This window comes from Ictalurus furcatus, chromosome 18 (assembly GCF_023375685.1).
Source record: "Ictalurus furcatus strain D&B chromosome 18, Billie_1.0, whole genome shotgun sequence".
Classification (NCBI taxonomy): Eukaryota; Metazoa; Chordata; class Actinopteri; order Siluriformes; family Ictaluridae; genus Ictalurus; species Ictalurus furcatus.
Genome location: NC_071272.1, coordinates 643,736 through 664,424, shown reverse-complemented (window position 1 = coordinate 664,424; position 20,689 = coordinate 643,736). Strand labels below are relative to the sequence as shown.

The following is a 20,689-nucleotide window of genomic DNA, read 5'->3' as shown; positions in this document are numbered from 1 at the left end:
TAAAAGGTTAGAGGTTTATTGGAGTTTCCAGTCAAGTACCTCAAAAACCAAAAACACTGTGGATTTTTACAAAAGTAATAAACATGAACATATCAGAGGTGCAAACCATACGATAAATAACTACAGAAATCCTAAACATAACATTCAGCTAAAATAATACAAAGTTCTGCACAAGTCAGAATACAGGAAAACTGGAACTTAAACAGAAGCGTGCAAGACATACAGTCTCAAACGTAGACCGTGTAATCTTTTCTTATTTTTTATCTTTTCTGACTTAACATGCAAATCACTTCCCAGTGAACTGCTCCCACTTCAGCCAACACACACGGTGAACCTTGACCTCTGAGCAGTGTTTCAATCCACAAGTCCAAAACGATGCAAAATGAACATGTGGCTAAACTTGGGGTGTCCGGAGATCTACCAGTCGATTTCTAACCCCAAGGCCACAGAGTGCGTCCGTATGATCAAAGATGAAATTCAAAGAATTCCATCTAGAGACAGACAGACTCTAGATTAGAAGTGAAACGGATTGTTTATTAACTTACTTCACTGATAATTATCTGATAGTTGAATTAAATGCACTTTGCTCATCTCAGTTCGAGCCATAAATCTTGTTCCCCTTACTAAATTATGAATGAGAAATAAAGTCTGTGACATCGGCGAAATCAGAAAACACGATCGAACTCAGACTGGCTGGCTGTAGCTGGGTTGCGGTTCTGATTGGCTGGCTGTTGGGGCATGTGACCACGGCGCCGCGGGGGGGCCAGGTATTCAAACATGGACGTGTTGTGTGTGGAGAGCATGTGTTTGAGGTCAGAGGGCATGGGATCAGACCAGAAGAAGTCGTGGTTGAGAGCGTCGTCACTGTCCACACGCTGCGCCGGGTCCAGCACCAGCAGCTTATCGATCAGATCCAGAGCGTATGGATCTTTAACATACGCCTTCAGACGCTCTTTTACCTTTCGCTTCTGTCCTTTGGGTAACTCCATCTTCTGGTACAACTCATATTTTTTATCCACACCAGGCCACACCTGAGAAAGAGGAAGAAGGTGACGAACTGATTCGGAGATGGTTCTTGTCCTGTACGTAAATATGATACGTAATATATCATAATAAATCTATTATAATCACCCCTTTCCTTTGCATTGCTGACCAATTACAGCTTTAATAAAAATGTTTGCTGTATACAACTTTTAACGCTAGTGAACTTACAGATGACTACAAACTGGTGTTTGGGTCAGTGTTTGAAAACAAACCAACCATAAATAACCAAGTTTAAAATAAACATGCATAGCATCATTACTTCCGCAGTAATGGATCCACACAGCTGGCTGATCAGAGTGAGCTGGTGCTGTTCTGTGTTTCCCTGCATGATGGGGCTCCTCGTCCACATTTCCGCCATGATACACCCTGCACCCCACAGATCGATGGGTGGCCCGTAGTCACGCTCTCCTAAACAGACACAAGCAAAAACACACAAATGTTTAGATAAAAAAAAGATACAACAAGCTAGTCTGTAATTTCTAATTTGGTTGAAAAACTTAGCCGCCATCAGCCAATCAGATTTCAGCAGCCATATGACAGGATTTTTGACATAAGATTTGTCTAAGGTTAACAAAAAAAGATGAACAGTGTGTCCATTTAGACAGGGGTTCCCAAGCTTTTCCAGGGCAAGGCCCCCCAAATGGCATTAACATTTGATCGAGGCCCCCCTTCTGCAAGATGTCTTTAAAACACATTAAAAATACAGACTTCTGAATATAGCCCCTTTTTTATTATTAATAATTACATCTTTACATTACATTAGGAATTGATTGTGTGTGTGTGTGGTTGTCTGAGAGGGAGAATTTATTTTTGACACCAAATTGTTGAGGCCCCCGGGCGCCCCCTGGCGGCCCCCACTTTGAAAAGCACTGCATTTAGAGATTCTCTAATAGGCCATGCAACCTGACAGAAATCGGCCACTAGGGGCGCTGTTCTTGTGTGGACAAAATAAAGGCAAAACTCCTTGATAGTGTTCTTGACTTGGCTAGATGTTGTGAAGGGGTTTATCCTTCACTAAGGAAAGAAATCTGCAATCATCCATTTTAGTCGTCTTCTGCCTTTTGGTGTTGCTGAGCTTGCCAGTGCATTTACTAATTTATAAGAATGTACCAAATTGTTGATTTGGCCACTCCGAACGTTTCTCTCTCTGCCATGTCCGTTTAGTTTTTTCAGCCTAATGATGGCTTCACTTGCATCGACACCTCTTTGGACCGCGTACTGAGAGTTCCCATGAACAGCTACCAAATGCAAATTTAACACTTGGAATAAACTCCAGATCTTTTATGTCATTCTTTTATAATGAAGTAACTAGGAAACAGGCCACACCTGGCCATGAAACCGCTCATCAGTCAGCTGTCCAATTACTTTTGAGCCTGTGAAATTGGGAAGATTATGAATGAATAAAATTGGCTGTAATTCCTAAACCGTTACGGCAATATTTTTGTTAGATCCCTTGAATTAAAGCTGAAAGTCTACACTTCAATCACATCACATCTTGATCGCTTCATTTCAACTCCGTTATGGGGTACATAGGCAAAATAACCCAAGTTGTGTCCCTGTCCAAATACTTATGGATCCGTGTGTGTGTGCGCGTGCGTAATACATAAATGTACAGTCTTGTATTGAATTAGCTTTAAGGGACACTCTAGTGATTCTATCAATTCTATGACTGCTCCAATCTGACTTGCTGTTCTCAGTCTCACCCAGCAGGAGCTCTGGAGGTCGGTACCACAGGGTCACCACTCGGTTGGTGTAGCAACTGCCCTGGCTGTTCTTTGCCAGGCTGAAGGCTCTTGCCAGGCCAAAATCAGCCAGTTTCAGCACTCCATCCCTTGTGATGAGCACGTTTGCTGCTTTCATGTCTCTGTGCAGGATCTAAAAACAGAAAGCATACACGACTGTGACAAATGACCACAAGAACAGCTTCTACAAGTCTCTGGAACCATCTTGTTGGGATGATCACCACATGATATTATAACAGTTGGTGTTTTGGTGATGGAGAGCACTGTTGCTGTCTAACAAGTTGCTCCAAAATCTCCCTAAAGGTGCTCAGATGGGTTGTTGTGAACTTTGCAGTGATTTGCAGTGAACATTCACTCTAAAGGGACAAGTGGCGCCGAACATATTCCAGAGAAGACAGCAGTTCACCGATGTCAAGCACAAAGTTATAAGTCCCATTTTTTTTACATTTCTTCAACCTGGTTTTGGGATGTTCACACTTTATATCACCTCACTTCAACATAAACAGGCTTCTTCACCCAAATACAACACGATTCATTTTATCCCTTCAAAATAACAACATCAAGCGGCCAATTTATAAAATATTTATGAAATGTCTTTTAGTCACACACGCTCCAATAAATTATTTCCATAAGTCAGTCATAACTGTCTTCAAAACAAGTTTTTAGTTGAGGAAAAAAAAAAAAGAGACATATTAGCAAAAAACAGCGTGTCCTTTAATACGTACAAAAGACATGACGTCATTCTGAATAGCCCAGATCTGGGAGTCAAATAAACTCTCAGATCAGAGAAAACAGCCTGGATGTTTCAAGGAAGATGGGAATGATGGGAAATGCCAACCTTGTTTCTGTGGATCCAGTAGAGTCCATTCAGCAGCATCTGCATGACCTTTTTAATCTCCGACAGCGTGAACTTAACATTGGCGTTGCTTAGTAGGCCAGCCAGATCGTGCTCACAGAAATCAAACACCAGGTATATGCTGCCCTTGTAACGGTTAAACTGGGTGGCTGCACAACACACACACACACACACACACACACACACACACACACACACACACACACCCCCCGTTAGAAAAAGCTGTATGAATTGTTCTAGCCTAAACACAGAATCCGTGCTTAGAAATGTCATTCATCATCATTATTACATGTTTGTTTGCACTGTTTTATCCACAAACATTTTCCACATCGCTTGTGAAAGTGTAACGCAAACCATCACCTCATGTGAAACAGGTACAACGCTTCTGGCTCTGTGAAATTCTTCATTTATAAAGACACAATCCTTCCTTTGTGTTTACACATTTTAAAAGGGTCCTAATGGGGAAAAAAATCCCCAACGAAGCGCCTTACCCTTTGTTCGACAGATCTCGATCAGATTTACGACGTTCTCGTGCTTTAGCAGCTGCAGGATCTTGATCTCCCTCAGTGCTGTGATGGGAAACTAAACAGAAATACAGGAGCATCTCAAAAAATTTAGAACATTGTGGAAAAGTTCATTTCTTCCCGTAATTTAGGTCAAAAAGTGGAACTTTCATATATTCTAGATTCATTACACAAAGTATGAACGTACTTTTCAGAAGGTCGACATTTCTGTATTATAAATTCTTTATTTGAATATTTTGAGATTAGATTTCTGTGAGCTGTAAGCCGTAATCAATCATCGAGATTAAAACAAGAACAAAAAAAGGCTTGAAATATTTCACTTGATGTGTAATGAATCTAGAATAGATGAAAGTTCCACTTTTTGACATAAATGAGAGGAAAAATGAACTTTTCCACCTGTATTTCATCACGACACTCAGCATACAGATAATCGATCGTTACACAGAACATGTTGTAATAAATAATTTAGCATGGAAACATTTCAGATCATCACTAATTGCTTCTTTCACCATCTTCTAAAACAAGCTGACATAACTGGGAACAATTGCAGAATGGGAGTCCACAAGCAGCAACTATAAGAGTGCGTCATCCTCATCAGAAGAAAACGTTTAACGTTTTTTAAAAGACAGAAACACCACCTCACACAGGATCTAGTCCGATCCCCAGAGACTGCCTGTGGGACTAAAAGCTTGTGTACACTTTTCTGGCTACAAGTTTCAGAAGTCTGATGGCTATAATCTGATTGTCTATCCAAGTGCTCTCTTTTAACCCGGTTTCCACCGGCTTTTCCAAGCAAGAAAAAAAAGCTGAAACCAGTTCAGCACTTCACATCTTTAAAAGCTGTTGTGTTTAAAGCAGATACCAGTGAGTAATCTCATGCTTGCTAAAGGTCTGTGGTTGGTCATCTACTATGTCGGTCAATTTGTCTCTTCCTGTGAAAGGAGATAGTTCCTGACTCTGTACAGTGACTGAAAATGTCTAGTAAAAACTACAGGTGTGGGTTGTACGAGAAGCATCTATGACCATGAGCAGAATTCAAAACACGTCACTGTCTGTTGCGGTTTCTTTTTCGGAACAACGACGAAAAGGCAGATAAGAAAAAAAAGTGATGCATTTTGTGAATGGAAAGCAACAAGGTTGTGTTAAAGATAGCACTGGAAGGTGGGGAGAAAGTCTGAGAGAACGAGCAATTCGGGATGAAGCCAAAGCGCAGACTCGGAGTCTTACCCCTTCTTTCTCATTTTCCATGAGCACCTTCTTCAGCGCTACTTTCTTGCCAGTCTGTCTGTGTTTGGCCTTGAACACCTCCCTGTAGAAAGGAAACGAACAACGAGATGAACAATTACGTATGCCTTGTGATATACATCTCTTTTGTCAGTTTTAACATTTATAATTAACGTCAACAATGTCAAAGATCTATTTAATAACGAAACTCTGGGTTGACTTTTTTTTTTTAGTTTAAACTTCTTTCGTCAAGTTGGTCTACATCCACTTTGGTTAACTATGTTCTATATTACCCACGATGCAATTCGACTACTTGCTGACGGCGATGCCAAAGGGTATTAACCCTGGTTTCATCGCTACGTAAAGCGAGTGATGCAGCACAGGCTTTAATTCTTTAATCTGTCCAGCGCTCTTACCTCCTCATCTGTATGCACGGCTCAAACACATCAGCTTCCACAGCTTCTACGTTCATAGTAATAACACCATCACCACCACCTTGTTGACCACCTCACAGTTCACTCCCTAGCTGAGTCACGTCCACTGTCTGCTGTCTAATCCTAATCCTAATCCTATGTTGAATTTCTCATTCATATCACTCACTGGAAAATACTGAGTGGGAAAAAGAATCTATGGATATTTTTGCTTTTAGGAGTTAACAGCGAAGCGGGACTTTTATCCCTTATGCTTAAATCATGATATATATATTTTTTCCTCCTAGGAAAAGCCATCGTGTCTGTGACAGCAACGTCCGCCTGTGACCAACCAAGAAATCAGCACTGGAATCACAAAGTTCACCACAAATATTCCAATCTAAAACTGATCTAGAAAGCTTTTTGTGCTTCTGCGCTTTACCTACATCCTTACTAGGCATACATGCCAGTTCCCGAATATATTCTGCATAGATATTGTATTTGTAAATAATCTCGTCCCTGCTTTATTCTTCTCCTTTCCCCCTTATCTTCTTATGTATTTTTGGTTTATATTCCATCAACAAATCTCAACGACAAATGCAACTAAAAGTCAACATGACTGAAGGAGAAATAAAGAAATGAAGAACCCTGAGGTAAATCATCACCCACTGTGCTAGCGACAACAGAATCCAAGCAGTTCATGGAATGAGCACAGGTCCGCTCCAAGAGGATCTCACAGGACCTCAATTACAGCGGTGTTTAAAACACAAAACAAACAAAAACAAGTCTGTTACCCGAAGGTGCCTTGGCCGATCTTGGCGAGCTTTTCGTACTTAGAAAACTCGTCGCAAAAAGGAAACTCGACGCCGTCGTAATATTTGGACATGATGGCGGTCTCCCGGTCCGGCCTGGAACAACACAAACAACAAGGGCGGTGTGAAGTTATTAGCACGTTTAATCCAAAGCTCGGAATCACACTGATAACGAAGACTTTAAGGGGGAAAAGCTTTCCAAAAACAAACAAACACATCATTCATTTATTCCTACTTATCGCCAGACACCGCCGAGCTCCCAGTCTTGTCTCGCTGCATCGTTGCTCTTCTTCTGTGGCACAAAAAAGAACTGGAATAAAGTTTGTTGGACGTTCGATATTCGATATTCGCAGATAGGCGGAAATTAAGGGACCGTCTCTAAAGTTACACTCGACATTGTTAAACACGTTTCTAACTTCAATAGCATTTGAAGGGAATGACTTACAGTCCCACAACCAACTGGAAAGGGTTCATGTAGGTGTCAGGTATGATGCACACCTTTTTTAGATTTCTGATATTTAATAAAATAAACTATGAAATCACATATAAACATCGCCATGTGTTTTATTACTGCACGGGGTAATTAATTGATCCTTGCATGTTTGCTTATGCAAAGCTGCACACAATATGTGATCATGTATGTATTGTTCATTAATTCATTGTTGAATAAAACAAACGTTTCACACAGCCCTACTATCAGTGCATTTTGCTTTATTAAGAATGTTGTTATTAAGAAATGATAAGAAATAAGAAACGACAAGCACCCAGGGTTTTGCAGGATGCATGACAACTGTCAATACAGGTTTATACCAACAACGTCAACTCTTATCTTCACTGAAAAGAACAAGTTTTATGCCAATGTCATATCATTAATTACAGTCTGTTAATGAAGGTGGATTGCGTCCTTTAGCAGGTTGACTTTGGCAGTTTTGCTATCTGCCCTGAAGGGGGCGCAAACGAAAAATACCTAAATTCCATATAGGAGAAGACGTAGAAGAAGCTTGCAGTGACGTTTCCTGGATTTTTTTGTGCCACAGAAGAAGAGCAACGATGCAGCGAGACAAGACTGGGAGCTCGGCGGTGTCTGGCGATAAGTAGGAATAAATGAATGATGTGTTTGTTTGTTTTTGGAAAGCTTTTCCCCCTTAAAGTCTTCGTTATCAGTGTGATTCCGAGCTTTGGATTAAACGTGCTAATAACTTCACACCGCCCTTGTTGTTTGTGTTGTTCCAGGCCGGACCGGGAGACCGCCATCATGTCCAAATATTACGACGGCGTCGAGTTTCCTTTTTGCGACGAGTTTTCTAAGTACGAAAAGCTCGCCAAGATCGGCCAAGGCACCTTCGGGTAACAGACTTGTTTTTGTTTGTTTTGTGTTTTAAACACCGCTGTAATTGAGGTCCTGTGAGATCCTTTTGGAGCGGACCTGTGCTCATTCCATGAACTGCTTGGATTCTGTTGTCGCTAGCACAGTGGGTGATGATTTACCTCAGGGTTCTTCATTTCTTTATTTCTCCTTCAGTCATGTTGACTTTTAGTTGCATTTGTCGTTGAGATTTGTTGATGGAATATAAACCAAAAATACATAAGAAGATAAGGGGGAAAGGAGAAGAATAAAGCAGGGACGAGATTATTTACAAATACAATATCTATGCAGAATATATTCGGGAACTGGCATGTATGCCTAGTAAGGATGTAGGTAAAGCGCAGAAGCACAAAAAGCTTTCTAGATCAGTTTTAGATTGGAATATTTGTGGTGAACTTTGTGATTCCAGTGCTGATTTCTTGGTTGGTCACAGGCGGACGTTGCTGTCACAGACACGATGGCTTTTCCTAGGAGGAAAAAATATATATATCATGGTTTAAGCATAAGGGATAAAAGTCCCGCTTCGCTGTTAACTCCTAAAAGCAAAAATATCCATAGATTCTTTTTCCCACTCAGTATTTTCCAGTGAGTGATATGAATGAGAAATTCAACATAGGATTAGGATTAGGATTAGACAGCAGACAGTGGACGTGACTCAGCTAGGGAGTGAACTGTGAGGTGGTCAACAAGGTGGTGGTGATGGTGTTATTACTATGAACGTAGAAGCTGTGGAAGCTGATGTGTTTGAGCCGTGCATACAGATGAGGAGGTAAGAGCGCTGGACAGATTAAAGAATTAAAGCCTGTGCTGCATCACTCGCTTTACGTAGCGATGAAACCAGGGTTAATACCCTTTGGCATCGCCGTCAGCAAGTAGTCGAATTGCATCGTGGGTAATATAGAACATAGTTAACCAAAGTGGATGTAGACCAACTTGACGAAAGAAGTTTAAACTAAAAAAAAAAAAAAGTCAACCCAGAATTTCATTATTAAATAGATCTTTGACATTGTTGACGTTAATTATAAATGTTAAAACTGACAAAAGAGATGTATATCACAAGGCATACGTAATTGTTCATCTCGTTGTTCGTTTCCTTTCTACAGGGAGGTGTTCAAGGCCAAACACAGACAGACTGGCAAGAAAGTAGCGCTGAAGAAGGTGCTCATGGAAAATGAGAAAGAAGGGGTAAGACTCCGAGTCGGCGCTTTGGCTTCATCCCGAATTGCTCGTTCTCTCAGACTTTCTCCCCACCTTCCAGTGCTATCTTTAACACAACCTTGTTGCTTTCCATTCACAAAATGCATCACTTTTTTTTCTTATCTGCCTTTTCGTCGTTGTTCCGAAAAAGAAACCGCAACAGACAGTGACGTGTTTTGAATTCTGCTCATGGTCATAGATGCTTCTCGTACAACCCACACCTGTAGTTTTTACTAGACATTTTCAGTCACTGTACAGAGTCAGGAACTATCTCCTTTCACAGGAAGAGACAAATTGACCGACATAGTAGATGACCAACCACAGACCTTTAGCAAGCATGAGATTACTCACTGGTATCTGCTTTAAACACAACAGCTTTTAAAGATGTGAAGTGCTGAACTGGTTTCAGCTTTTTTTTCTTGCTTGGAAAAGCCGGTGGAAACCGGGTTAAAAGAGAGCACTTGGATAGACAATCAGATTATAGCCATCAGACTTCTGAAACTTGTAGCCAGAAAAGTGTACACAAGCTTTTAGTCCCACAGGCAGTCTCTGGGGATCGGACTAGATCCTGTGTGAGGTGGTGTTTCTGTCTTTTAAAAAACGTTAAACGTTTTCTTCTGATGAGGATGACGCACTCTTATAGTTGCTGCTTGTGGACTCCCATTCTGCAATTGTTCCCAGTTATGTCAGCTTGTTTTAGAAGATGGTGAAAGAAGCAATTAGTGATGGTCTGAAATGTTTCCATGCTAAATTATTTATTACAACATGTTCTGTGTAACGATCGATTATCTGTATGCTGAGTGTCGTGATGAAATACAGGTGGAAAAGTTCATTTTTCCTCTCATTTATGTCAAAAAGTGGAACTTTCATCTATTGTAGATTCATTACACATCAAGTGAAATATTTCAAGCCTTTTTTTTTGTTGTTTTAATCTCGATGATTACGGCTTACAGCTCACGGAAATCTAATCTCAAAATATTCAAATAAAGAATTTATAATACAGAAATGTCGACCTTCTGAAAAGTACGTTCATACTTTGTGTAATGAATTTAGAATATATGAAAGTTCCACTTTTTGACCTAAATTACGGGAAGAAATGAACTTTTCCACGATGTTCTAAATTTTTTGAGATGCTCCTGTATTTCTGTTTAGTTTCCCATCACAGCACTGAGGGAGATCAAGATCCTGCAGCTGCTAAAGCACGAGAACGTCGTAAATCTGATCGAGATCTGTCGAACAAAAGGTAAGGCGCTTCGTTGGGGATTTTTTTTCCCATTAGGACCCTTTTAAAATGTGTAAACACAAAGGAAGGATTGTGTCTTTATAAATGAAGAATTTCACAGAGCCAGAAGCGTTGTACCTGTTTCACATGAGGTGATGGTTTGCGTTACACTTTCACAAGTTTGAAGCGATGTGGAAAATGTTTGTGGATAAAACAGTGCAAACAAACATGTAATAATGATGATAAATGACATTTCTAAGCACGGATTCTGTGTTTAGGCTAGAACAATTCATACAGCTTTTTCTAATGGGGTGTGTGTGTGTGTGTGTGTGTGTGTTGTGCAGCCACCCAGTTTAACCGTTACAAGGGCAGCATATACCTGGTGTTTGATTTCTGTGAGCACGATCTGGCTGGCCTACTAAGCAACGCCAATGTTAAGTTCACGCTGTCGGAGATCAAAAAGGTCATGCAGATGCTGCTGAATGGACTCTACTACATCCACAGAAACAAGGTTGGCATTTCCCATCATTCCCATCTTCCTTGAAACCTCCAGGCTGTTTTCTCTGATCTGAGAGTTTATTTGACTCCCAGATCTGGGCTATTCAGAATGACGTCACGTCTTTTGTACTTATTAAAGTACATGCTGTTTTTTGCTAATATGTCTCTTTTTTCTCAAAGATGGTTCCAGAGACTTGTAGAAGCTGTTCTTGTGGTCATTTGTCACAGTCGTGTATGCTTTCTGTTTTTAGATCCTGCACAGAGACATGAAAGCAGCAAACGTGCTCATCACAAGGGATGGAGTGCTGAAACTGGCTGATTTTGGCCTGGCAAGAGCCTTCAGCCTGGCAAAGAACAGCCAGGGCAATCGCTACACCAACCGAGTGGTGACCCTGTGGTACCGACCTCCAGAGCTCCTGCTGGGTGAGACTGAGAACAGCAAGTCAGATTGGAACAGTCATAGAATTGATAGAATCACTAGAGTGTCCCTTAAAGCTAATTCAATACAAGACTGTACATTTATGTATTACGCACGTGCACACACACACACGGATCCATAAGTATTTGGACAGGGACACAACTTGGGTTATTTTGCCTATGTACCCCATAACGGAGTTGAAATGAAGCGATCAAGATGTGATGTGATTGAAGTGTAGACTTTCAGCTTTAATTCAAGGGATCTAACAAAAACATTGCCTTAACGGTTTAGGAATTACAGCCAATTTTATTCATTCATAATCTTCCCAATTTCACAGGCTCAAAAGTAATTGGACAGCTGATTGATGAGCGGTTTCATGGCCAGGTGTGGCCTGTTTCCTAGTTACTTCATTATAAAAGAATGACATAAAAGATCTGGAGTTTATTCCAAGTGTTAAATTTGCATTTGGTAGCTGTTCATGGGAACTCTCAGTACGCGGTCCAAAGAGGTGTCGATGCAAGTGAAGCCATCATTAGGCTGAAAAAACTAAACGGACATGGCAGAGAGAGAAACGTTCGGAGTGGCCAAATCAACAATTTGGTACATTCTTATAAATTAGTAAATGCACTGGCAAGCTCAGCAACACCAAAAGGCAGAAGACGACTAAAATGGATGATTGCAGATTTCTTTCCTTAGTGAAGGATAAACCCCTTCACAACATCTAGCCAAGTCAAGAACACTATCAAGGAGTTTTGCCTTTATTTTGTCCACACAAGAACAGCGCCCCTAGTGGCCGATTTCTGTCAGGTTGCATGGCCTATTAGAGAATCTCTAAATGCAGTGCTTTTCAAAGTGGGGGCCGCCAGGGGGCGCCCGGGGGCCTCAACAATTTGGGGTCAAAAATAAATTTTCCCTCTCAGACAACCACACACACACAATCAATTCCTAATGTAATGTAAAGATGTAATTATTAATAATAAAAAAGGGGCTATATTCAGAAGTCTGTATTTTTAATGTGTTTTAAAGACATCTTGCAGAAGGGGGGCCTCGATCAAATGTTAATGCCATTTGGGGGGCCTTGCCCTGGAAAAGTTTGGGAACCCCTGTCTAAATGGACACACTGTTCATCTTTTTTTGTTAACCTTAGACAAACCTTATGTCAAAAATCCTGTCATATGGCTGCTGAAATCTGATTGGCTGATGGCGGCTAAGCTTTTCAACCAAATTAGAAATTACAGACTAGCTTGTTGTATCTTTTTTATCTAAACATTTGTGTGTTTTTGCTTGTGTCTGTTTAGGAGAGCGTGACTACGGGCCACCCATCGATCTGTGGGGTGCAGGGTGTATCATGGCGGAAATGTGGACGAGGAGCCCCATCATGCAGGGAAACACAGAACAGCACCAGCTCACTCTGATCAGCCAGCTGTGTGGATCCATTACTGCGGAAGTAATGATGCTATGCATGTTTATTTTAAACTTGGTTATTTATGGTTGGTTTGTTTTCAAACACTGACCCAAACACCAGTTTGTAGTCATCTGTAAGTTCACTAGCGTTAAAAGTTGTATACAGCAAACATTTTTATTAAAGCTGTAATTGGTCAGCAATGCAAAGGAAAGGGGTGATTATAATAGATTTATTATGATATATTACGTATCATATTTACGTACAGGACAAGAACCATCTCCGAATCAGTTCGTCACCTTCTTCCTCTTTCTCAGGTGTGGCCTGGTGTGGATAAAAAATATGAGTTGTACCAGAAGATGGAGTTACCCAAAGGACAGAAGCGAAAGGTAAAAGAGCGTCTGAAGGCGTATGTTAAAGATCCATACGCTCTGGATCTGATCGATAAGCTGCTGGTGCTGGACCCGGCGCAGCGTGTGGACAGTGACGACGCTCTCAACCACGACTTCTTCTGGTCTGATCCCATGCCCTCTGACCTCAAGCACATGCTCTCCACACACAACACGTCCATGTTTGAATACCTGGCCCCCCCGCGGCGCCGTGGTCACATGCCCCAACAGCCAGCCAATCAGAACCGCAACCCAGCTACAGCCAGCCAGTCTGAGTTCGATCGTGTTTTCTGATTTCGCCGATGTCACAGACTTTATTTCTCATTCATAATTTAGTAAGGGGAACAAGATTTATGGCTCGAACTGAGATGAGCAAAGTGCATTTAATTCAACTATCAGATAATTATCAGTGAAGTAAGTTAATAAACAATCCGTTTCACTTCTAATCTAGAGTCTGTCTGTCTCTAGATGGAATTCTTTGAATTTCATCTTTGATCATACGGACGCACTCTGTGGCCTTGGGGTTAGAAATCGACTGGTAGATCTCCGGACACCCCAAGTTTAGCCACATGTTCATTTTGCCTCGTTTTGGACTTGTGGATTGAAACACTGCTCAGAGGTCAAGGTTCACCGTGTGTGTTGGCTGAAGTGGGAGCAGTTCACTGGGAAGTGATTTGCATGTTAAGTCAGAAAAGATAAAAAATAAGAAAAGATTACACGGTCTACGTTTGAGACTGTATGTCTTGCACGCTTCTGTTTAAGTTCCAGTTTTCCTGTATTCTGACTTGTGCAGAACTTTGTATTATTTTAGCTGAATGTTATGTTTAGAATTTCTGTAGTTATTTATCGTATGGTTTGCACCTCTGATATGTTCATGTTTATTACTTTTGTAAAAATCCACAGTGTTTTTGGTTTTTGAGGTACTTGACTGGAAACTCCAATAAACCTCTAACCTTTTACTGCGGCTGTTGTGATATTCACTTGTCGCCACTAAGTGGCGCAGTAGCACATCTTTCGGATGGCGAGTGAAAGGAATATTTCCTGTGCTACAATTTCCTGGATAAATTGCCTATTGCATATAATTGCCTCTTGCATAGGCTGCACGCCCTATAGACCAGGAGTTTTTGGGGTTTTTTCTTTTTTGCATTCATGGCTTACAGTTTAGCGATTACAGACATTACTGGCATTTCCGTTCATCCTAAAAGTAATCGGTGGGGTTGAGGTCGGGGCTCTGTGCAGGCCACTCGAGTCCTTCACAGCGACCTTTGCAAACCATGTCTTCATGGACTCCAAAATTGTATCGCTACAGTATTCAAACACATCCCAGACTATTGTGTGCTTCCAATTTTGTAGTAACAGTGGGGAAGACACACATATGGGTGTGACGGTCAGGCGTCCACATACTTTTAGCCATATAGTGTATATGATCACAAGTGGTGAAAAGTGTATGTTGAGATATTAACAGTAAAAGAAGTCGTTTTTTCATGATAGAAATGTGGATTATTTTTCCACTTGACATTAAACCTGCTGATTTAGACTTCGACATGACTACAGATTTTTACTTCACTGATGTAATTTTCAGGCCGTGTTGCAGGTTATCTACAGGAACATGTTCTGTTTTATAGCAGATCTTTTTTTTTTTTTTGCGAGGAAAGGATTCAAATGAAAGCAAGGTAGATAAAAGCAAACTTTTGCTCCCTACTATACTCTTGCCCTATGCAGCGTATGTCCATATTATTTTCTTCCATTAAGCAGATTAACACAGTGTGCTGCAACCCAACCTAGACTATATATTTTATATTATCTCTCTCTATATGTTGTATTAACTAATTTTGTATCTGTTTGCATCACTTCCAGTAAATTATATATATATGTATATATGACAAATATTTTAAAGGTCTAATCATTATATTAAATATTTGGTGCCCCAGGGCCCTCGCCCAATCCCATATATGTATAATCTGGCTTTACCATTAAGCAGTGCACGTGTATATATGTGTATATATATATATATATAGGGAGTAGGGGGACATGTGGGATTATTCGGCCTCTGCATATGAGGCTCCAAACCTTTCTGAGGTAGGGGGTTAGTGCTTTTACACACACACACACACACACACACACACACATACAGAGAGAGCGGAGAGAGCAGAAGAGAGAGAGGCGGGGGGAGGGGACGCTAAGAACCAGAAGCGAGAGAGAGAGAGAGAGAGAGAGCGCGAGCGCACCCACCCACATAGTAGCGCGCGCTCCGGAACGCACACAGAACCTATTTTCCTGCTCGCGTGCTTCTAGAAGCTGAAAGCGCTCCGTGTCAGAACCCCGGATTACTGAAACCATGAGCTGGGGCACTGAATTATGGGTAAGTCGACCTGCTTGTTTAAACATCGCATGACTGCTGGAAGGCGATATAGCGGATTCACGAGCATCGTTGCTCGCTCGCGCTGTGGCGGCGCTGCTGCACGAGCGGATCTACGACACGCGCGATTCCGTGCGTCGTGTTGTCTTGTGTGTGCGGTTCCGTTGAGCCTTTAACGGGCTGGGCTAGAGGTGTCTGTTTTAGAAAGAGATCGACTTTGTGAAAGGCGCTCGCGCGTGATCTGGTACCGATTGCACCTCTGATGATGATGATGATGAGGAGGAGGAGGAGGAGCAGGAGGAGCAGGAAGAGCAGGATGACTCTCCTCCGCCGGGGTGCTGCAGTATCCCGCGCGTTCACATCATAAAACTGATGATTGTACATGTGTGTGTGAGTGTGAGTGGTTATTACATTATTATCAGAGCAGCTATAACACAATAATCATGTTCTGGAAGAGAACCCAGCAGATCGCAGTGCGCATGCGCGTTACCACCCTCATTACACCGATTCAGCAGAAGTCCGTTTTCCAGGGGTTAGTTTATTCTCTCTAACTAAACCCAGACGTTCTGCAGCATGTCAGCATCCTATTTATGTCAAATCCAAGCAGGTCTAAGAAGTGTTGAGTAAACTAACACACTAAACTGTAAACTGTTGTCTTTATCTACAAATTTAAAATGATGAGCCACACAAATTAGGGGTCTATTTACATGAAAATTGAAAGATGCACTTCTTTAAAAAAAAAATAAAAAAAAAAAATAAATATATATATATATATATATATATATATATATATATATATATATATATATATTAAAAAAAATCTTTTATAAACTCATCATCAGTTCCAAAAAGGAACACTTCTTTCTTTTTTCTTTTTTCACTTAAGTTCTTACACAGTAGCCTTGCATAAATCCTAACAGATGAATGTTACATCACTTCCTGGCACGAGGACATGTTCTTCGGGTTGATGAAAGAAACACTTAAAAAGCTGCTGCAGTACTTGCTCTAGCCTGTTGCTGAGTGGCTAGGAAAAGTCCAAAAACACCGAGATGATTCGATCATCTTTACGCACACCATGCCAAGACTTCGGATAACTGCGTTCCCTTTAATAGGTGCGAAAGCATGTCAGAATGGCAGGCAAAATCATTTCATGCCTATCCCAGCAGTCTTTGCACGTCCACATGTCCGTGGTTACTACATATGACGAAAGACTCGAGGACATCAGGACAGACATGTTCACAGGATCCACAGGGCTCGAGAAGAACTTTATAACACACCAGTCACTCCAGTGTCAAGTTGACCCTAGTCTTCCACATTTAATAGGTATTTTTACCTGCCGAAACAAGCGTCACCACTGTATGCATCTTGATTTATAATATACAAAGTAAAGGACGTGTTAATTACTGCAAGAACACCGTGAGTGCTCGTGCGTGAGTGCTAACATAGATGTTAACCACAAGCATGCTAATTCCATTCATATTCCTGTTAACTGCGACGCTGCGTAGAAACAGCTGGGTATTTTATTCTCTCTTCACCTTCTCATCGGGCCGCGTGTGATTGTGTTCCGATCGTGAAGCGAATGTCAGATGTTTCCGTCTTTGCAAAGGCAATTCCATCATTTTCTTCACCGGACAACAGTTTAGCTGAAGATGGTCGTCACGGCGGCTGCACAAATACCTATAACTGAGAAACTGTTTTAATAACAACTTCTTTCGTGTATTTAACATTTACCTGGACTGTTTTTGACTTGTAGTCATATTTGCGTAGATTCCCCAGAAGATTCCCTATCGTGCTAGTTTTAATTAGCGTTCCTGTTAGCAAAGCTCAGAAGAATCTACAGAAGGATAAATGTATTTTTGGGTGTGTGCAGTGGGATAAGTAATCATTCATCTGTCTTCATGTCACTGCTTTATCCTGATCACGGTCACAGTGGAACCCTTTCCCAAAGCACTGAAGTTCTCACTCAGTTCTTCTGCCAAGACACTTTATACGGCGTGATTTGAGACCTGGAAATGATACGTTGGAGTCTAATATGGCTTCCAATTCCACCATGTTTCTCAAACCAAACTCTCACAGAAAATCGATCCAGTAATCAAAATGACAGGATTGTCTTTATAGCACCTGCCATGCTGCTTTTGGGTTCAGCTAAAACAAGGAACTTTAGGAAACAGCTGTCTGTACGCTAGGAGCACAAACACAGCTTTGGTAGCCTCCACCCAAAAGGAACATGGGGTGCCCAGTGTGTTCAGTATCGTATGTTATACTGTATAACCTGTTATTGATGTATGCCTAGCGTTACTGTGAGAAATGCAGTGTGTATATATACACGTTAGGATTATTAATTTGAGTATGATTAGAAATGGGTTTAAAGTATTCTTAGAACCATTTGCCCTTGAACTTATAATTGCATGTGAGAAATTCTTTGGCTCTGCTGAATGAGCCCTGAACACACACACACACACACACACACACACTTATTCAGAGAAAACCAGGATCATGCATGATGAATATAAGCCACAGTCTGCCAAGCTGTGGATACCCACTGGCGTTGACCCAACACACACACACACACACACACACACACACACACACACACTCACACGCACTTTAGTGTGTGCACTGAAACTTAATCGTGTCTAAATATCTAAACACTAGATCTAACCTAGAGTCTACCCCAGGGTCTAACCCTCACGTCGGTCATTGTGTAAGTTGGATGCTAGTTAGCGTTCTTGACTGAAGTTCACTGCTAGCTGCTGTGCTAACCCTCGTGTATAAGACAGTTCAATGACCATCTTATACATGGGATCTGTGTGGATATTTTTATGATGCATTTATTTATCAGCACTAGTTATACTTTCTATTCAGTCAAACCAGCAAATATTTGCTCAGAAACTAAAATCCTGTTATTGAAAGGATAACTTCAGCTTCGACTGGTGTGGCAGCGTTCACAGTTTGACTTTAAACTTAAACCTAGCTCAACTTTACACTCCATTACAAAGTCGCACCGCACACATTACTACTCGCACGCAGTTCTTACGGTCTCACAGATGCCAGCACGATAAGGAAAGAATATCTTTTGAATATCTGAAAAAAGCCTGACTTATTTTACAGTAGGGACAATAAAGTCCTTCACTCCCAGTAGTTATTCCGTTGTGTCTCCTTTGCATGAAGTTAAACTCTGCTCAGTCTTATCACTCTGCCTGGCCCACTCACTACAGCGGCCTTGTGGTTTTGTGAATCACAATTCACACATAAAAAGTACCACTTCCTGCTGATTTGGTGTGTTGTATTGCTGCAGGCATTTCTGATAGGTTTTTAATGGCACTAATTAATTTACTGTTAGACGTGTGACACTGGATTATGGGCAGCACCTGTCTCCTAAAGCACACACATTCTGAGTGTCTCTTTGATTGTCCATATGTAATTCAACTTCTCATCAAGAATTCCCCTACCAAAAAACACACACCACACAGATACACACGGACACTTATGGAAGTGTAATAGTGCCAAATGTCCTCATTTTTGTTGACTCTGGGTATCCTGCTAAAGCCAGCGGCGTCGCATTACGTGCATCTGATGTCATGTGCAATCGACCGGGAAATGGCTTATACTTCGGGTTAGTAAAAACCCGCTAATGTTCAATTTGAGACGATATTGCCTTCTAAAATTGATGCATTGGACAGTAGAGTACATAGTGCATAGTGTAAGTGTACAGGACGTCATTTCAGACAGGACTTTGGTCTGTACTCTCTGAAGCGTGTTTTCAGAACAGAAGTAACGCAATGAGTAGCTGCATGTTGTCCTAGTATGAGTACTTCTGTCTTCTCAGAATTAAGTAGAAGGAAGTTAATAAGCATCCAGTTGTCTAATGTCCTTTACACGTTGCTCAACTTTATTAAAATGCTGTCTCTCATCTGGCTTTGCTGAAGCATATAACTGTGTCATCAGCATAACAGTGGAAAATAATACCATGTTCATGAATAATTTGACCCAGAGGTTGCATAAAAAAAAAAACAGTGGGCCTAAAACAGAACCTTGCAGGACACCTAAGTTTTGTATGCGTAGAGAAGTCAACATTTAAATCTACAAAAGATCAGTCAAATAAAACCTGAGCCAGGAGAGGGCCGTTCCCTTAATGCCAACAAAACGTTTTAGTCTACAGGCCCGTGAGCCGATTATAGTACTTTTTGTGTTGTGTCAGGATATCATTAAATATTCATGCTATATTTACATGATATTGTTCCAAATCTGCCATCGCTCTGTCAATACCATCTGTTACCATACAAACACACATGCCATTCATCATGAGAGGATATGGAGACAGGCCAGGCTTGACTGAACACAATGCTTCCCACACAGTACAAATTACAAAAGTAAACATATAAAAGTCGCCTGTATTAAATATTTATATTCATTTTAATGTTAGAATAATTGCCTCATGGTTGAGAAAACATTTTAAAAAAATGTTTGTGGTCAATGGCCTGTCTTATTGCTGGTTCTGTTCTATAGGTCCGTCTAACAGATCAGCTGTCTTATTGCTGGTTCTGTTCTATAGGTCCGTCTAACAGATCAGCTGTCTTATTGCTGGTTCTGTTCTATAGGTCCGTCTAACAGATCAGCCGTCTTATTGCTGGTTCTGTTCTATAGGTCCGTCTAACAGATCAGCTGTCTTATTGCTGGTTCTGTTCTATAGGTCCGTCTAACAGATCAGCTGTCTTATTGCTGGTTCTGTTCTATAGGTCCGTCTAACAGATCAGCTGTCTTATTGCTGGTTCTGTTCTATAGGTCCGTCTAACAGATCAGCTGTCTTCTATGGCAGCATTTGGACAGCTATGACGTTACCTCGTGATCACTAACTCTTAAGTCCGTTGGAGAAAATGGAACAAATATTCTTCGACTCCACTAGCCATTTCTGGCTAAATATAAAATCTTACGTTAAAGATAATTACCCATGTCTCCCCTGTGTTTTCTGACGCACAGGATTATTGGATATGTAGAACAGCGAAGGCGCTTCAGAAGACACCATTTCATGCAGACCTTCAGCTCAGACATGAGTCTTGCTGAATACAGCGAGTCAGAAGATTCAGGTTAAGGTTAGGAGAGAATTATTTATTTATTTATGTTTTTTGGTTATGATAATGGCAATGGGAAAACCCCCACAAAGATAGAATTACAATGGTGTGAGTGTGTGTTGGAAAGTTGGAAGGTGAACTCCAAACCCCTCAT

At 41.1% G+C, this 20,689-nt stretch overlaps 3 protein-coding genes across 5 annotated transcripts in view; 2 read left to right on the top strand and 1 right to left on the bottom strand.

Annotated features, from left to right (window-relative positions):
- On the bottom strand, positions 1-6,974 carry LOC128622893 (cyclin-dependent kinase 9-like). 2 transcript variants are annotated; one of them, XM_053649697.1, is made up of 8 exons: positions 6,848-6,974; positions 6,595-6,708; positions 5,394-5,475; positions 4,134-4,224; positions 3,625-3,791; positions 2,748-2,919; positions 1,304-1,452; positions 1-1,031 (listed from the first exon to the last, which is right to left on the bottom strand). In XM_053649697.1, exons 1-8 carry the CDS (start codon positions 6,889-6,891, stop codon positions 666-668), a joined length of 1,185 nt encoding a protein of 394 aa, XP_053505672.1. In that variant the 5' UTR covers positions 6,892-6,974; the 3' UTR covers positions 1-665. The 2 variants fall into 2 exon arrangements, with proteins under 2 accessions (XP_053505672.1, XP_053505673.1); XM_053649698.1 differs by lacking the exons at positions 6,595-6,708; positions 6,848-6,974 and adding an exon at positions 5,807-6,526.
- Positions 6,975-7,649: 675 nt separating this feature from the next.
- On the top strand, positions 7,650-14,063 carry LOC128622891 (cyclin-dependent kinase 9). Of its 2 annotated transcripts, XM_053649695.1 has the most exons (8): positions 7,650-7,706; positions 7,846-7,959; positions 9,082-9,163; positions 10,328-10,418; positions 10,742-10,908; positions 11,147-11,318; positions 12,612-12,760; positions 13,033-14,063. In XM_053649695.1, exons 1-8 carry the CDS (start codon positions 7,663-7,665, stop codon positions 13,396-13,398), a joined length of 1,185 nt encoding a protein of 394 aa, XP_053505670.1. In that variant the 5' UTR covers positions 7,650-7,662; the 3' UTR covers positions 13,399-14,063. The 2 variants fall into 2 exon arrangements, with proteins under 2 accessions (XP_053505670.1, XP_053505671.1); XM_053649696.1 differs by lacking the exons at positions 7,650-7,706; positions 7,846-7,959 and adding an exon at positions 8,061-8,747.
- A 144-nt stretch (positions 14,064-14,207) lies between these two features.
- The window catches only part of LOC128622889 (formin-binding protein 1), a 64,363-nt gene continuing 57,881 nt past the window's right edge, over positions 14,208-20,689 (top strand). Inside the window, exon 1 of the mRNA XM_053649688.1 lies at positions 14,208-15,466. Within this exon, the coding sequence (XP_053505663.1) occupies positions 15,443-15,466 (24 nt within the window). The 5' untranslated portion in view covers positions 14,208-15,442. The remainder of the gene's footprint in view (positions 15,467-20,689) is intronic.